General features: G+C 42.4%; 2 protein-coding genes and 1 long non-coding RNA gene across 13 annotated transcripts in view; 1 reads left to right on the top strand and 2 right to left on the bottom strand.

Moving 5' to 3' along the window:
* LOC140507269 (cell cycle control protein 50C-like) overlaps positions 1 to 5,143 on the bottom strand; it is a 39,026-nt gene extending 33,883 nt beyond the window's left edge. Inside the window, exons 1-2 of one of the 2 annotated variants that reach the window (XM_072615371.1) lie at positions 2,526 to 5,143; positions 69 to 295 (exon numbers count right to left, since the gene is read on the bottom strand). In XM_072615371.1, coding sequence (XP_072471472.1) covers positions 69 to 266 — 198 coding nt within the window. In that variant the 5' untranslated portion in view covers positions 267 to 295; positions 2,526 to 5,143. Of the gene's footprint in view, positions 1 to 68 lie in introns of both variants that reach the window. The other variant, XM_072615373.1, reaches the window with a different exon arrangement.
* A 106-nt stretch (positions 5,144 to 5,249) lies between these two features.
* Positions 5,250 to 15,322, bottom strand: part of CMSS1 (cms1 ribosomal small subunit homolog) — a 414,416-nt gene continuing 404,343 nt past the window's right edge. For all 10 annotated transcript variants that reach the window (XM_072615384.1, XM_072615382.1, XM_072615380.1 and 7 more), the window contains 4 exons: positions 12,802 to 12,862; positions 11,118 to 11,205; positions 7,860 to 7,948; positions 5,250 to 5,533 (listed from right to left, as the gene is read on the bottom strand). In XM_072615384.1, the coding sequence (XP_072471485.1) occupies positions 5,450 to 5,533; positions 7,860 to 7,948; positions 11,118 to 11,205; positions 12,802 to 12,862 (322 nt within the window). In that variant the 3' untranslated portion in view covers positions 5,250 to 5,449. The remainder of the gene's footprint in view (positions 5,534 to 7,859; positions 7,949 to 11,117; positions 11,206 to 12,801; positions 12,863 to 15,322) is intronic.
* On the top strand, positions 7,955 to 14,978 carry LOC140507273 (uncharacterized). Its single transcript, XR_011968274.1, has 3 exons — positions 7,955 to 8,288; positions 10,296 to 10,474; positions 11,516 to 14,978. It is a non-coding gene; the product is annotated as an uncharacterized lncRNA (long non-coding RNA).

Below are 15,322 nucleotides of genomic sequence, written 5' to 3'. Positions count from 1 at the left end.
GCCCCGGCCCCAGCCCCAGGCAGCCAGCTTGCCTGCCTTGTTTGAAAACACTTGAGTCCAGAACAAACCTCAATTTCCTTGACGCTCTTTGCAGATAATATGAGGAGGATGCCCATGCTGAGAAAGAATGCGCCAGTGGTAAAAAAACCAGGGAGGACTGCCCAGGCTGTGAGGTAAGGGCTCCAGGCTGGCAGCCGCTGCTGTCGAAATGCAGTATTGTCTGGCATCCTGGATGGCAGACCCTGAGAGTTGTTTTTCATCTTCATCTTGGTTCTCTTCGTGGTTCATGGGCTTCCTGGGTATGCAAAATATTACTAAAATACTAATCGTAATGAAAAATTCTTAATAAACCCAAGGTCTTTTCTTGCTCTACACAGGATGGCATCATGTTCATGAAAACTTGACCATATCTTGAAAGAAGTCATTGAACATACCTGTAGTTTACACTCAGCTTGGGTTATGGGTAAATGAACTTTACTCTGATTCAAAGGGACTGGTATAATTTTGGCCTTCGCTGTAAAAGTTACAGTTGGGGTCTTGTACTGAATCTCTAAAACCTATTTTGGTGGTGGTGGTGGAGGGAAGGAGTGGTGGTAACTAACAAAATCTGCTTCTACACAACAGTGATTTCTTATACCCTGCCTGGCTGACCTGGTAGATGCACGACTAATCTAAGGGCAATAACTTCTGAAAAGAGAAAAAAACTCATGAACAAAATTCAGTTGATCCCTAAGAGCTTCGTTAAATCTTGAGTAGTGAATACAGTATATTTTCTCCCCAACAGTGATAGTAGCCAAACACAGAAGATTAGGGACATGGTAGGGAGAAGGGTCATTGTCTTGGATTAATTACAGAATTTTGTAGAAGGGCTAAGGCTTGTTCTGCTAGGCCCCCTCAGAGGTCCTAGGAACCAAGAGATTTCAATTATAGAGAGGTAAATTGATATTCAGTACAAGAAAGTATCCTACTCAAAAGCAGCATAAGTTGCTTTCATAGGTAATAAATTTTGTTACTAGAGGGGATTCATGGTACAGGCAGGGATTTCAGCAGTTCTCTGTGTGTTATGATGACCCCTTGGGATCCCCTAGATACTTCTAAGGAATCCACAAGATAAAAACGATTTTCATAATACTAAGATGTTTTAATTTCTAATATGGTAAATATCAGAAGATATTTGCCAGGTAAACAAAAGTTTTTTAAGATTTCCAATTTTTAGGAGTGTAAAGACTCCCAAAAAGTTCAAAAATTATTGGATCAGATGACCTTCGAATTCCTTTCCAGCTCTAAAGCTGTATGGTTATAAACTAATTTGGAAAATGATGAAATGATGAGACAATCCTAGATCATCTACAGTAATGGAAGAAAGTGTCAGGGAAAACACCTATAGATAACTCCAAACTTCAGTGGTTTTGCTTTCCCACTCTCAACTTACTAAGGTTTTATTAGGATTATTTGCACTATAGCAAAGTGGAAATTTTTTAGTTTCTTTCCTTCCTTTTCTAGGAGACAGAGAACGCTGGCCCCAGAGCCCTGCTTTGGACAAGGTCTGGTCCTCAAGTTCGACTCTTTGACTGGATCCAAACTTCATAGAACAAATCCTCTTCATAAAAGGATTTGTTCTGTAAAACTTAGACTCAGTCAAAAGGCTACACCCAAGGACCTAGACAGCCAGATTCCCCACCCCGGATTTGGCCCATTCAACCTTTCAATGCTTGAGGTAACTTCAGTTTCAGAGAAAGTGCTTACCAGTATTGGCTGAATTTCTCACCTGGAACTTGATGCAATAACGAAATCACAAGGTCAGTTCCTGTCCTTACTGTTAACCCACCCAGCATCCCCCTTCTTTCTCCCTCTTTTTTGAAAATGAGTCTCTGTCTTACCCAGGCTGGAAGTTCAGTAGCCATTCAAGGCTGATCCCAATACTAGTCTGGACAGAAGCTCTAAATTGCTCCAATTTTCTTCCTGGGCCAGTTCACCCCTCCTCAGGCAACTGGTGGCTTCATACTTCTGGGGGCTCACCACTTTGGTGCTGGACTCAGGTGGGATACCCTTATGGCTTTAACCCAACTGCAGCTCAGAAATTCCTAGCTCAAGGGGTCTACCAGCTTCAGCCGCACCCACAGTAAGGATTTTAGGTGTGGCCACTACGACTTGTTCCTTCCAATTTCTGTTGAAGGAACAGGACAGAGTAAGACTAAAAGGAGGGTCTGGTCAGTCCATATGCTTCATTATCAATCTCTGAATAAGAGAAAGTTGACTAGAAGGGCTGCTTTGTTAGATTTTTGGGTATTTGTGAAAAATTCCCATAAAATCCCCAATTAGAGAGGAAAGATTTGTCTCCTCTTTGAATTTATAAGGCAGATGCGGCAAAGTAGGTGGCCAGACAGCTTTACTGTTCCCCCATCTCCCAAACCTCCTTGTTTCACGCAAGATGGCCAGACTGAGCTCACTGAGCTTTCAGGTAATGTCATTTTAGTTACAAACACCTCATTTAAGAGAAGTAAAAAGGGAGGCATAATACTTACGGTAGGAACTTGCTGTTTCTATGACTTAATGGCCTTGCTGCAAATGGAATAAGGCTGCTAAGGACCATACCAGGAAAGAGGTATGCCACGCAGACCAGCTGGCTTGGAGGTGACGGAGGAAAATATGCATGAGGGTTGGCACTGGGCTGGCAAAGAAAGCTCCCAATTCACTTCCATTATTTGCTTTGCTAGAGCAAATATGGTCAAGAGATTGGATGTGAAAAGTGGTAAGAAGCTCTGTGACTAGTTTAAACACAGAGGTGGTGCGTTAAAATTTTAGGCATGGTGTGGGCATTTTAGGGGATCTAATTTATGCTACTTGGTGGGTTTTCCTTACTCAGTAAAAGACTTGCAAAGTGGTCATTAAAATAGCATAACCATAAAAAAGTCTGGTGCATGGTGCTTCAAAAATGTTCGTTGCCTTGACTTGTTTTTTTGGTGGACAGGGCCTTGGTAGGCCATGATGTAGGAAACTACCTTCTTCTGAAACGTAGCCTTTCCTGAAGTGGCTGGGTGATGTATCTAGCAACCTGCAAAACTTGTAATGCTTGACAGTTGCTGGAGACCACTGAGAGGTCAAATGACTTGTCCCGTGGTGATATGGATAGTGTATGTCAGGAGAAGAACTTGGACCTAGCTTCTCCTCCTTCCAAGGCCAGCCATAAGAACTGGAACTGTCTAGAGGCAGAATGTACTGCCTTGGAGGCAGTGGGGTCTTTAAATGGAGTCTGAATGACTGATCCCTAGTTAGGGATATCAGTCTGGACTGGACTAGATGACCGCTGAGCTGACTTCAGTCTCCTGTGATGCAACGTTGTCTTGGATGATAGCTTACTGCTTACATGATGGTCCCTCTCTTTTTAAATTTCTAAGTTCTTCTTCTAAGCCAATGGTCTGATGTATTGTCTTTCTGCATCAAATGGAATGATGCACGAAGAATTTTATATGGTATTTTCTTTGCAAAACAGTTCACAGATATTTCATTTATCCTAAATGGTTTTCTTACTGTTAATTTTTAAAATGTCTTAGGAATAGCCCAGGCTGTTTTCTACTCACACCTTCTTCAGTCTGCTAAGTAGATTCACATCAGGTCTATAAATGTGCCTCCTATTGTTTTAATCTTTTTGAATGCTCCCATTCTTTCCTATGTAACCCTGACAGGATGATCTGTCGCAGCTGTGGCGAAGTTGATATGTCTCCACTGGGCATACAGAACTGCTATTGGACACTTCAGAGGAGTGACCTCTAAGGCCATGCCTTCAGTACTTCCTTACCGTTGTACTGAGAGCCTTCTTTAGGGTGACCAGATGTCCTGGATGCCAGGGCTGGTCTCACATTTCATTGCCTCGTGTTTTAATTCTGTTAGAATCCATGTGGGAATCTGGCGGTAAATGCAGGTACCCTTGTCCCCACCCCATCCCCCAAGCCTCATTTCCTGGGTCTGGCAAATCAGTGTAGAAAAGTCAGTCAGCCTGAATACTGAATACTGTCAGTAAACCCCACAGCTTCTTCCCCTCCTCAGTAGCATTACGGGTTGCACATGGATATTTGGCAGGCTTAGACTTTTACTATTTTCTTACCTGATGATTTCCTTATGCTTTTCCCTTGGATAGTTAAAGACCCTGCATAACATAAACAAGCCACTTCTGTCCTGTGCAGATGTTGATGAGGGGGTGGTTGAATGCTCTCCCTTCTTTCTTTATAGGCAAAGAGCATTCTGTACCTAGGAGATCCAAGCTCTCTTCAAGGTTCAGCCCAATCATCACCTTACCCAAAACGCCTTTCCTCATCCCCACAGGTGTTGCTGTTTCTCCCTCAACTTCCTGAAATTGTTTAGCATTTCTTGTATTGTGGTTCCAAAGGATACACAGTTCAGAGTAAAGGTACAGGTCAGGTAAGAGCTTCACTTAGATATCGCCAGCCACAGCAGGGAGAGGCTCTTCAGTTCACAGAGGAGTATCTCTGTCAAGTGCGTGTCAATTGGAAATAATTCCAGCCAGTGCATGAGGAGGAGAACAGGGATGTAAATATGAAGGGTGGTCACGCTGCAAAGCGTATCAAGGTAACAACGCTCCATACAGGGAGAGAGGGAAGCTCTGTGGAGTAGGTTGTGCAACATCTTCAAGCCTTGTTTGTCACTGTGAGGAGGACACGGATGATGACTAGACTACATTAAGAAAATCTTAGCAATGTACCGGGATAAAACCTAAACACCAGGAAGGAGACTTGCCTCCTCACGTTACACGAAAGGGAGCCTTGTTCAAAGATGGAGGCACTCACACCAAGAGAAGGAAGACACACAGGCCCCACTTTGGCCTCTAGTAAGTGTTGACTGAACCCATGAAGCCACAGCTGGTAGGACTTTTTATCCTATTTTGTATGTGGGTTTTCAGCTATCATTTGTGGTACCTCAATTTTCTTACACAATATAAACCCTATTCCCTTCTTTCTTTGTCATGTTTCTAACCCTTGGTGACCCACAGGTAAGTGGTCACCTGGTGTGGTCACACCTAGGACTGTTTTACCAGAGCTCAGGCTGATTCAAAAAGAAATAAGGTAGAGATTGAAATGCAGCATTTTACAGGCTGTTGATAATAACTCTGTATTACGACGGCTATAGTGTTGTCTCTTCTGTGTGTGAAGAGTGTCTCACGCGCTTACTGTTCCCCCTAAGTAACAAAAATAACATTCTAGACCAACATCATACAGTCTCCATGAACCTCGTAAAAATGACACAAACTTGTTCTACTTTATTATAAAGAGAAGGAAGCTGGCAAAAGAAGCTGTAAGATTCAGGCCTGCTGAAGCATCCCAAAAGGCAGACATCCATCGTGTGTGACTCATTTGGCAGAGTGTGGTCGCATTAAATACAGATGTAAATTCTATCCTCAGGTCAAAATTTGATCTTCATTAGAATTTGGAAATTAAAAAAGCCCCAGCTTCAAAGAGTCGGCTCTGCACAGGCTTATGAGTCTCATTTCCAGCAGTTCCAGAACTTCTTTTCTTATCTGGACAAGAGAAAAACAAAATCAACAATGGTGACAAAGGGAGAAGTTCTCCATGTGAAGAGGAGACATTTTGTTGAATGAATTCAACGCTCCTGACTCTTGCTATTTTCTCAGCTGTTACTGGAGATGCAGCCAGAAAAGGATGAGGTCCAAACCCACATCTGATCCTGAGGTGAAATGTTTACGTAAGTAAATTGTGAGGTCCTGCAGAAAGCATCAGGTCCATAAAATGGCCTCCTGTTTGTATCTGTTCTAAAATATTCCATCTCAATGGATTTCCAAGGTCTGTCTTCTGGATACTTTACAGGCTTGCATTCATTGTTATAATTATTATAAATGAACTAATACAATAATAAATAATTAATATTCCAATGACTAATTTTTTTATTACCTTTACTGATATTGCTTATAAACAAAAATAAAAAACATCAAATAACGAATCACAGGATAAAAAATCTAGTTCTCCTACTTCTAATCAGGCTACCGTTGGCAGTGTGCTTTCGTGGCTACAGGGCTGACCTCGGAGCTAGGAAGACCAGACTGACTCTGAAGCATCTTAGCTGTGTGACCATGGAAGTAAGTCAGGCAACTCAGACAATAAATTCTAGAAGGTGGCCAGCCGGGGCTGAGGGGAAGTGCTGGAGGAGGCAGGCGAGTGGAATGTCTGAGCTAGATACAACCCGAGTCCGGTCAAAAACAAGCCAAGTGAAAAATAAACTGCTGACTTATCAGTTAATCACTGGTCCAACTGCCCAATCAAATTTATTATTTTGGACTAATAATTCAATTATACTTAGCTTATGTAATTCTAGGGACATTGGCTTAAGCAATAAGCAACTTCTTCTAGGATTATTGTTAACTGTATAATTTCTGGTTCTAACTGGGCACCTTGCTGTGTCCTGGGTGTGGTGAACATTCACTCTAATTTCCTCTGACTTTTGAATCTCCATTGACAGTAACGAACCATAACCAGTGATCTGCAGAACGACAGCCATGAGGTTCTGGACGAGATCCTCACGGAGCTAAGAAAGGCGGTATGGCATAATGGAAGGAACACCGGCCAAGGGGTCAGAAGACTGCCATATCGCCACACGGGTTGCTGTAAGTTGTAAGAATCTGGACAAGTCATTTAGCCACACTGGACAGCCGGGTGGCACAATGGATAGTGCTCTGGGCTTGGAGTCAGGAAGATCTGAATTCAAATCTGGTCTTTAGACGCTTACTACCTGTGGTGTTCCTGGGCAAGTCACTTAACCCTGTTTGGCTTGGTTTCCTCATCTGCAAAACGAGCTGGAGAAGGAAGTGGCAAACGACTCCAGTACTTTGGCCAGGAAAACCCCAAATGGGGTCACGGAGAGTCGGAGGTAACTGAAATGGCTCAACAACCGGTCACACTGTTTCGTTTTTATAGCAAAGTAAACTGAGACACAGGAGCTAAAGGATTTTCCCACAGTCACACTGACACCCTCAGGAGACTGTTTTGAGGATGAAAAGAGATAATGCACATAACGTGCTTTTGTAAGTATAACGCATAATATAGAGAGTGACTTTTATCCTCAGTGTTCATCAGCTGCTTTAAAATACTCAGTAAGTCTGACTCGTTAGCCCCAGTTACCTTCTGTATCAATTACTACGATATTGGACGTCTCCAAGGTACTTGGTGATAATAGCTAGCATTTTTTGCAAGGCACCTTACACGTATTAACTCATCTGTACCTCATCACAACCCTGTGAAGTAGGTGCTGTTAGAAATGATTCCCATTTGATCAACAGGAAACTGCCTAACCTAAACCAGGCTGGTAAGTGACTTGTCCAAAGTCACATGGTTAGTAAGTGTCTAAGGCAGCAGGAGAAGCCAGGGGGTCCAGACTCCACGCCCAGCCCTCTACCCTCTGTGCCACTTCCCTGCTCATAGCCAATGTTTGCCTCTCAGATAAGCAACACGTCAATTGCTAACTTGACTTAAAGGGAAAAAAATCCAAAATAAAACGAACAGCGCAACAAGGGCAGAACTCAAAGGACCCACAGAAAAGGGGGTGCAGTGGAGGGGGGGAGCCATACGCTTTGGGAGTTTCTGTCTCTTAGAAGTCAAAGCACAAGAATCTATGTAACACAGAATAGATGCTTCAGAGCATTTAAGAAGTGGAAAATGCTGTCAGAAGGGTTAAATTCTCCACAGTAAGCTACCTCAGAGTCAAAATGCCAGAAACCCATTTGAGAGCCAGAATGTGCTGGCTCCCAAAGTCACGGGCTTTATTACCATGTTTGAACTCAAGTTCAAATTGAAAGAAAATGTGATTAAAAACAATTGCTGGTTACATGGTACCTCGGGAATGTCCATCAGTCTCCTCAACTTCTGATCTCTCCAGTTCCAATCAAAAACCAGATACTTCAAGGAGTTCAAGTTAAGGACATCTGAAAGGGTCAGAGAGATCCGTTCTGGTGAAAATCACATGGCACGAGCTTATCAAAGTGACTTTTCCCTCCTCCCCCTCTTTCGGTCACTTTTACAGCCGCCGCTGTCCTCTCCCCAGGCAGCTAATCCCAGGACATTATACGTTCCCCTGGCCCGGTGGGAAACAAATGCAACCATTTTTCTGATTTCCTCACCCTCTAATCCTGCCCCTGGTTCTGAGGAAAAACACAAAGGCAGGGAAACTACTGTTGTTAAGCTCATGTCCTGGCAGGAAATCCACCCTGAGCCACCATTACATGACACCACAGAGGCTCAGTTTTCATCTCTGGCAACCATTTGGTAAGATGCGTCCTGCGGTTTGGGGTTAGTGGCCCTTCAGGGGAGAGATGTCAGACTCATCTGTGGGACCCCTGGAGAGGAGAGTCAGACGGAAGCAGGGGCAACCAAGTCGTGTGGTGAATCTTCAGCATCTATTATAATTGTTAGGAGGGAAAGTCAGGATGATGGGCTCTGTTCAGACTTAAAAATAATTAACCTGAGTAAGTCAACCACATGTACTATTACCAGGTATCTTTAGGAGTGATCACTTAGTCTAATATCCTCATTCTTTCCTCCCAGAGAGCTTGACTTGGCCAAGAGTCATGCTCCTCCTTTGTTTCTGAAGAGGACCGATGACATCGCAGGCAATGTCCTGACTTGTGCAGGGGCTGGATGGGAGGCAGAGCTGCACAAAATCGCCAGTCTCACTCTCTTCCAGAGTCCCAGCAGTCCAGGGCAGGACAAAAGTCAAGATGTCTGGCCTTGAAATGTTTGATGGAATTCACGTATGAATCTGTCTAGTTGCGGTGCTTTGTTCTTAGGAAGCTCGTTTACGACCTGCTCAATGACTTTTTCCAAAATAAGATCCATTTAGATGTTCTATTTCCTCTTCGGCTCATCTAGGCAGTTTAGAGCTTTGTAAACGTTCTTCTAGTTCACTTAAATTGTTAAATTTATTGGCATATAATTGACAAAATAACTCACTGCTTTGATTTTGTCTTTGTTAGCGGTGTATTCCCCCTTTTCCTTTTTACTGCTAGTGATTTGGTTTTCTTCCTCTTTTTAAAAATCATATTAACTAGTGGTTTACCTGTTCCATTAGTGTTTGCATAAAAGCAACTCCTAGTTTTATTTATGAATTCAACAGTTTTCTTAGCACTCAATTTTATTAATCTCTAGGAAGGAGGGGGAGGAAAGAAAAAAGTTACATGGTAGCTTTATTAAACATGTACATAATATTTTCAAATTTATATCATTTATTTAGGTAGTAGAGGGAAATAAAGGCATCCTCCTAGTACTCATTAATAATACCAGGCCACATCTGGACAGCAGTCTGGAATTAGGCCCCGAGTTATTAAACTGCCTTTACTCTTTGATCCAGTGAGATCATAACTTTGTTGTGTATTTTGTCCACAATGGATTTACAGGTTTGTGTACAATTGTCTCTTTTTCCTCTTCTGCCGTGTTATGGAAATGCTTGTTTCACTTAAGTTCAGGGAAAAAAAAGGCTGGCGATGACCCAGGATGGATGGATAGCTTTGGTGTCTTTGATGTCTGACCAAGTTCTAAGCGCTCCACAGTGCCTGCTTCCGCCACTTTCATGGCTGTCGGAACATACTGTTCTCATCAGCCCATTCTGCCCGGGTGTTGATGGGGGAGGGATTGGGAATGGGGGAAGTCTTCATGTTTGGGTAAACCTCTCTCTTACTTACTCACTGACAGGTTTGAGGTCTGTCAGTTATCCTCAGCCTGGTTTATCCTGTCTGCTCAGATATTTACTGGGGTGTGGCCCCTCACATGCCACAGCTTTTTGGAGCCACAGATGAGATGGGTGACAGGTGGACACCCAAGATGATGGGCAACCCTCAACCCAGAGAGGCTAGGTGCCCCCTGCATATCCCATACACCTCAAGAGTCACGCAGTGAGAATATGGCAGAGTGGTCTCCTGCTTCGTGTGTTCTTTCCAAAATGTGTTTTATATATCCCTCCATCTCACTAGGCCTAGAAATGAAGTCTGAGCCTCCTCGTACTTTTCTACCCAATACTGCTACTCAGTACAAGTGGGTGGGAAGGTGGGGAGAAAATACCCCTCCTATTTTCTGAAGAAGTGGGTCTGGGAGGGTCAGCTCCAGCACAACCTAGCTGAGGAACCTTGGGCAAGCCACTTAACTTCATTATGTTCACAGAAGGGGCTTTGTGCATCTTGGGGCTCAGGGCAAGGCAATTAATGTCTTTAAGCTTCTTTTTCCTTATTCTGTAAACCTTAAAGCATTATATGAAAGGATTGTTATTTGTTATTTTCACAGAAAACATCAGTGAGAACTAGTTTCCAGGAAGGAAAGAAAAAGATGGCCTCTGACTTCTGGGCAGACCGCTATCTCATACAACTTTGGTATCTCACATGAAAACAGAAAATCCTAATTGCATTCTGAGGCCCTGCTGAAAAACCTCGAATGGCTCCTGGATACATCTGATGGCCTTCAAGGTACTTTCTATCAAGTTATTTCCCTCTGCGCAAAGCCTCTGCTTCTGCCAGATGGATGCATTTCCCATCCCGGTGCTACTGCTTCACATCGTGCCTCGGCATATTTGCCTTTCTCCTCCCCACCCCTCTGAATCCCATCTGGATTTCGAGATCTAGCTTCCATGGCACCTCTCAGATTGCCCCAGCCCAGAGGGATCCCTCACATTTCTGAACTCCCAGAGCACTTCCTGTCAACACTCGGCACTTATATTTTTCTGCTCTGGATCTTACTTACGTTTTCTGCATAAGTGTCTTGTCTTTATGAATATAAGTTTCTTGACAGCAGGGATTTTGTTTTAAATTTCCTTGTGTATTCTAACGTGTAGGGAAAGGAATGATTACGCTCAAAAAATGCTGATTGACTTATCTATCTCTTTGTGTAAGTACCCTTGTGGTCTACAGAAAGACCTAAAAACTCTACTTCCATTCCAACAGGTTTTATCCTTTAGTCCTCTGTCAGAATCTGTGGTACCATGACAGCCAGACAGTCGCTTTCAACTTTTAGATCTAATCCAGGTTAAGTGGGTTCCATTTTCTCACCCATTCCATTAGTCAACAGTTAGCTGGGAGGCTCTGGGCCACCCTTAGGCCCCAAGGTTCCTACCTTGCTGAATGAGCGCTTTGATTCTTCCAGGTGTTCCCACTCCCAGATGCACCACACCTTTCTCCAATAACTTTACTTGCTCCTGAATCTGATCCAAGACAGGAGAGGAAAGGGGTGTCAAAAGAAAGGACTTTCAGAATAGGCAAGTTTAGAGAAGTCTCTCAAAGATAAAGGGTGGAAAAAGGGTTCAAGGACAGTCACTGGCAGAGTCTATTGTAGCATATGGTGATCCCATCTCATGAAAACAGGCATGTGAGTCTGCAGCCCTACAGCCCTAGGTCTGATAACTGGCATTTATACAGCACTTTACAGTTTATGAAGTGCTCTACATATATCCAGTCATTTGAGCTTCGCAAAACCCCTTTGATTTAGGTGCTCTTATTATCGCTATTTTACAGATAAGGAAGTTGAGACCAAGATACTAAGTGACTTGACCAGCATAACACAGCATGCGAGTTGCCTGAAGGAGGATTTGAACTCAGGTCTTCCTGGTGGAAGCCTCAGCACCATCTCACTGATCCATTGACACCGCCCTCCTTGCTGTTCCTTGGAAGAGAAGACTCTCCATCTCCCAGCTCAGAGAATGTTCACCGGCTCTCCCCCCACGGGTTGCCAGCTCCTCCTTGATTCTACTACCTTCCCTCTGTTGTTATTTCCTATTTAACCTGCCTACAACGTTTTCATACATGGTTCTTTGCACGTTACTCTCCTATTAGACTGACAGTCCCAAGAACAGGGACAATTCTTTTTTTTAACTTTCATCGTATTCCCATCACTAAGTGCGGTGCCTAGCAAGCACATAGTAGGTGCTTAATATGTTTTCTGATGGACTGAATAACCCAATGGATTCCAGACTAAAGGAAGGATGACAGAGAGAATGCCTATTAATGAGAGTGAAAGTAGAGAGGGTAAAAGCTGGCTTGAAGCATATCAGAAAAACTAAGATGACAACTGGTCCCATCACCTCCTGGCACATCAAGGGAGAAGAAAGCGATGCAGCGTCAGAGTTTATATTCTTGGGGTCCAAGATCGCTGTAGATGGTGACTGCAGTCATGAAATTAAAAGATGCCTGCTCCTTGGAAGGAGAACCATGGCAAATCTGGGCAGCAGCAAAGATCCATGTAATCAAACCTATTGTTTTTCTAGTAACAACGGATGGCTGTGAGATTTGAACTATAAGGAAAACTGAGAGTCACAGAATCAATGATTTTGAATTGTGGTGGTGGAGAAGACTTTTGAGAATCCTTTGGACAGCAAGGAAATCAAATCAACCAGACCTTAAAAAAATTAACTTGGGCTATTTACTGGAAGGTCCAATACGGAAGCTGAAATACTTTGGTTACACAATGAGAAGACAGGACTCGCTGGAAAAGGCCATGACGTTGGGGAAGACTGAAGGCAAAAGGAAAAGGGGAAGGCAGAGGCTGAGATGGGTCGTGTCACGGAAGCATCAAACGTGAGCTTGGACAGACCGAGAGATAGTGGAGAATAGAAAGACCTGGACGACTGTGGTTCACGGAGTCATGAAAAGTCAGGCATGACTTTTCATAACAACAAAAATGAATGAGAAGAAAGGTTAGGGGAAAAGAGACTGAAGAACACCATGTGTGTCCACCCACACTGCTATCAGGGGTTCTCTCCCATCAGCTACGGTGGTTAGTGTACCACAGACTCTTTCCTCACCTTTATGTGCTTTGCAAATAACTTCAGCACTTTGCATTCCCCTTTGAATGCTGACGTCGATCTAGTGGAAAAATAGACAAACAAACAAATGAATGGAAGAGGAAGGCAATTTCTATAATCAATGACGAACTGATGAGGTTTAACAATTGGCTCTCCTACAGAAAAAAAAAAAACAGGCAGGATACAGTTTTACATTTTCTTCATGATTTTCTTAAGTCTAGATGGCCCAACACAATAACAAAACAAGTCCCGATTTGTAGTTTACTGATTTTCAAGGCATAAAGGCTCACACTGGCATTTTAACAATGGTCTCCAGCACAGCCCTGCCCATAATTCAGATAAAGACTTGAGGTTCAAGTCTTTCCTTGCATATAACATTCTGAGGGAAAGATAATACCTTTAGGGGATGCTACTACTGGGGCCATTAGCATCCACATTCTATTTTATGGCAGAATGAGAGTTGGAAGAGATCTCAAAGGTTACTGAGTATGACTCCTACATGAGGAAGACTCGCTCTAGAATACATCCACAAATGGTTCTCCAACATTTATTTAAATGCTAGGGAGGGGAAATCCAATATATTCTGATTTGGGGTCCACTCTAATTGCTGGAAGGTTTTGCTTTTCCACCAAGCCTAAATTTCTGCACTCTGGAGCCACATAAAATAAGTAAAACTTTTCTTTCTCAGAATAACCCTTCAACTGCTTGAAGATGGATCTCATGTGCTCCCTGAGTCTCTTTTGCAGATAAGGATTTTATTGTGTGTTACAGTTATACTTCAGGCAATGTGATGTGACACATGCCATATTTGAATTTGTAGAACAATGAGCCACGTCTAAGGACCCAGAATAATGGATTCTTTTGTATTTAAACTAATCCTTAACATTGGCTGGTTACTTAGGGTGCTTTCTAACTGCTTAAGCTGGCGAAGAACACGCTTTAAGGGACATTAATGCCCAGCACACAGCTCTGAAAGAGCAATGGGTAAAAAATTGAGGGTTACTCCAGCAGCAGTCTTTATAAAGAGAACTTAGTGTGCCTATACAGGAGCCAACCCCTGTTTCAGATCATCTGTCAAATCTAACCTTGGAGGAGATTGTACGATTATAAGAGAACCCGAAAACACTGCGAACTGGTAAACCTGGTATGGCAGAAGTGTGTTTTTCTCTCCTCAAAAGGTATTTAACCACATTTAATGCTCAAATCAATTTGAGAGGAAGGCCCTTCCTGGACCAAGCTCTTTGCAAGCAGATTTTAAATCTGGAATTAATTTTTTCTACTTAATGTTTCAAAATGGCAAAAAATGGTGACAGCATATTTTTTCTCCTTATTAGCAATGAAAAGTTGATATGAATTCTTAAGACAGCAGGTGGAGCAGCTCAATGTATAAGACTGAAAAACACCCAGAGACTTTTTAGGGCTACAGTGATTTTTAGGGAAAAACTATTGATGAAGGTTGGACCTATTTTGGAGAGAAGAAAGGCTTACGTGGGGTTGTTTAAAGGTACAAATGTATTTAAGAGAGAAAAGCTAAAAGTCAGTGGCTTATTAAGTATTCTTCTAAATTCAGACATAGGGTTAATACATAAATGTATGTCTATAGTCAAGCAAATTCCCTAATCTCATGTTTATTTGGTAACACTCTTTATGTTGAAATCTCATCCAAAACTCACCTCCCTTAGTTAAGCCTTCCCTGGATAAACCTTATTCCATTCTGATCATTGACCACCCTGTCTCTCTAGTGCTTGCACTACAAAGAGCTACCAAGTGGATCTATCTACTGTACATGTTATAGCATGTCACCCCTTCAGAAGTTATAAGAATATTCCCATATTTATAACTAGACAGATGAATGCAAAGAAAGCAATGTTAACCTTTACGTGTTACTTCCCCAAGGAAGTCCCACCTTGTCTTTTTCTGCTACCTCATCATTACCGTGTCATTTTATCCTTGTCTGCCATAATGAAGATCATCTTTGCAAATATTATAGTACTAGAAATTTATATTTAGACCTTTGGTAAAGAAAAGGCTTTATTTCATAATTCTGAATTTCATAATTATCTACTAGTACATAGACCATTTTAATGTATACAGTTTTCAATTATTTCTTATTCATGTAATTTTAAAATATGGTGCTTTCTTATTTAGGGTATGGAATTAATATTGTAACTTTCAAATTGATATAATTTTCCTCATTGCTTATACTGTGTAATAAAAGCCTTAAAAAAACCTTCAATGGCTCCCTACTGCTTTCAGGATAATATGCAAGCTCTTCAGCCTGACATTTAAGGCTCTCCACAGACTGGCTCCAACCTGCTTTTCCAGTTTTGTTTCATAGGATTCTTCCATACTCCACAGTTTAGTTAAATCAGATTATTAGCTATTCCCCAAATTTCTCTTGCGCATATTTGTGAGAGCCATCCATTGTCCCTGGAACATGTGGAAGCACAGACGTTGTTGGCTAGCCACAGTTTGTATGAAGAAGATCTGGGGCTTTAAGTGGACTGCAGGATCACACTGG

This window comes from Notamacropus eugenii, chromosome 5 (genome assembly GCF_028372415.1).
Source record: "Notamacropus eugenii isolate mMacEug1 chromosome 5, mMacEug1.pri_v2, whole genome shotgun sequence".
In the NCBI taxonomy this organism is placed as follows: domain Eukaryota; kingdom Metazoa; phylum Chordata; class Mammalia; order Diprotodontia; family Macropodidae; genus Notamacropus; species Notamacropus eugenii.
This window is presented reverse-complemented; position numbering and strand designations above follow the sequence as displayed.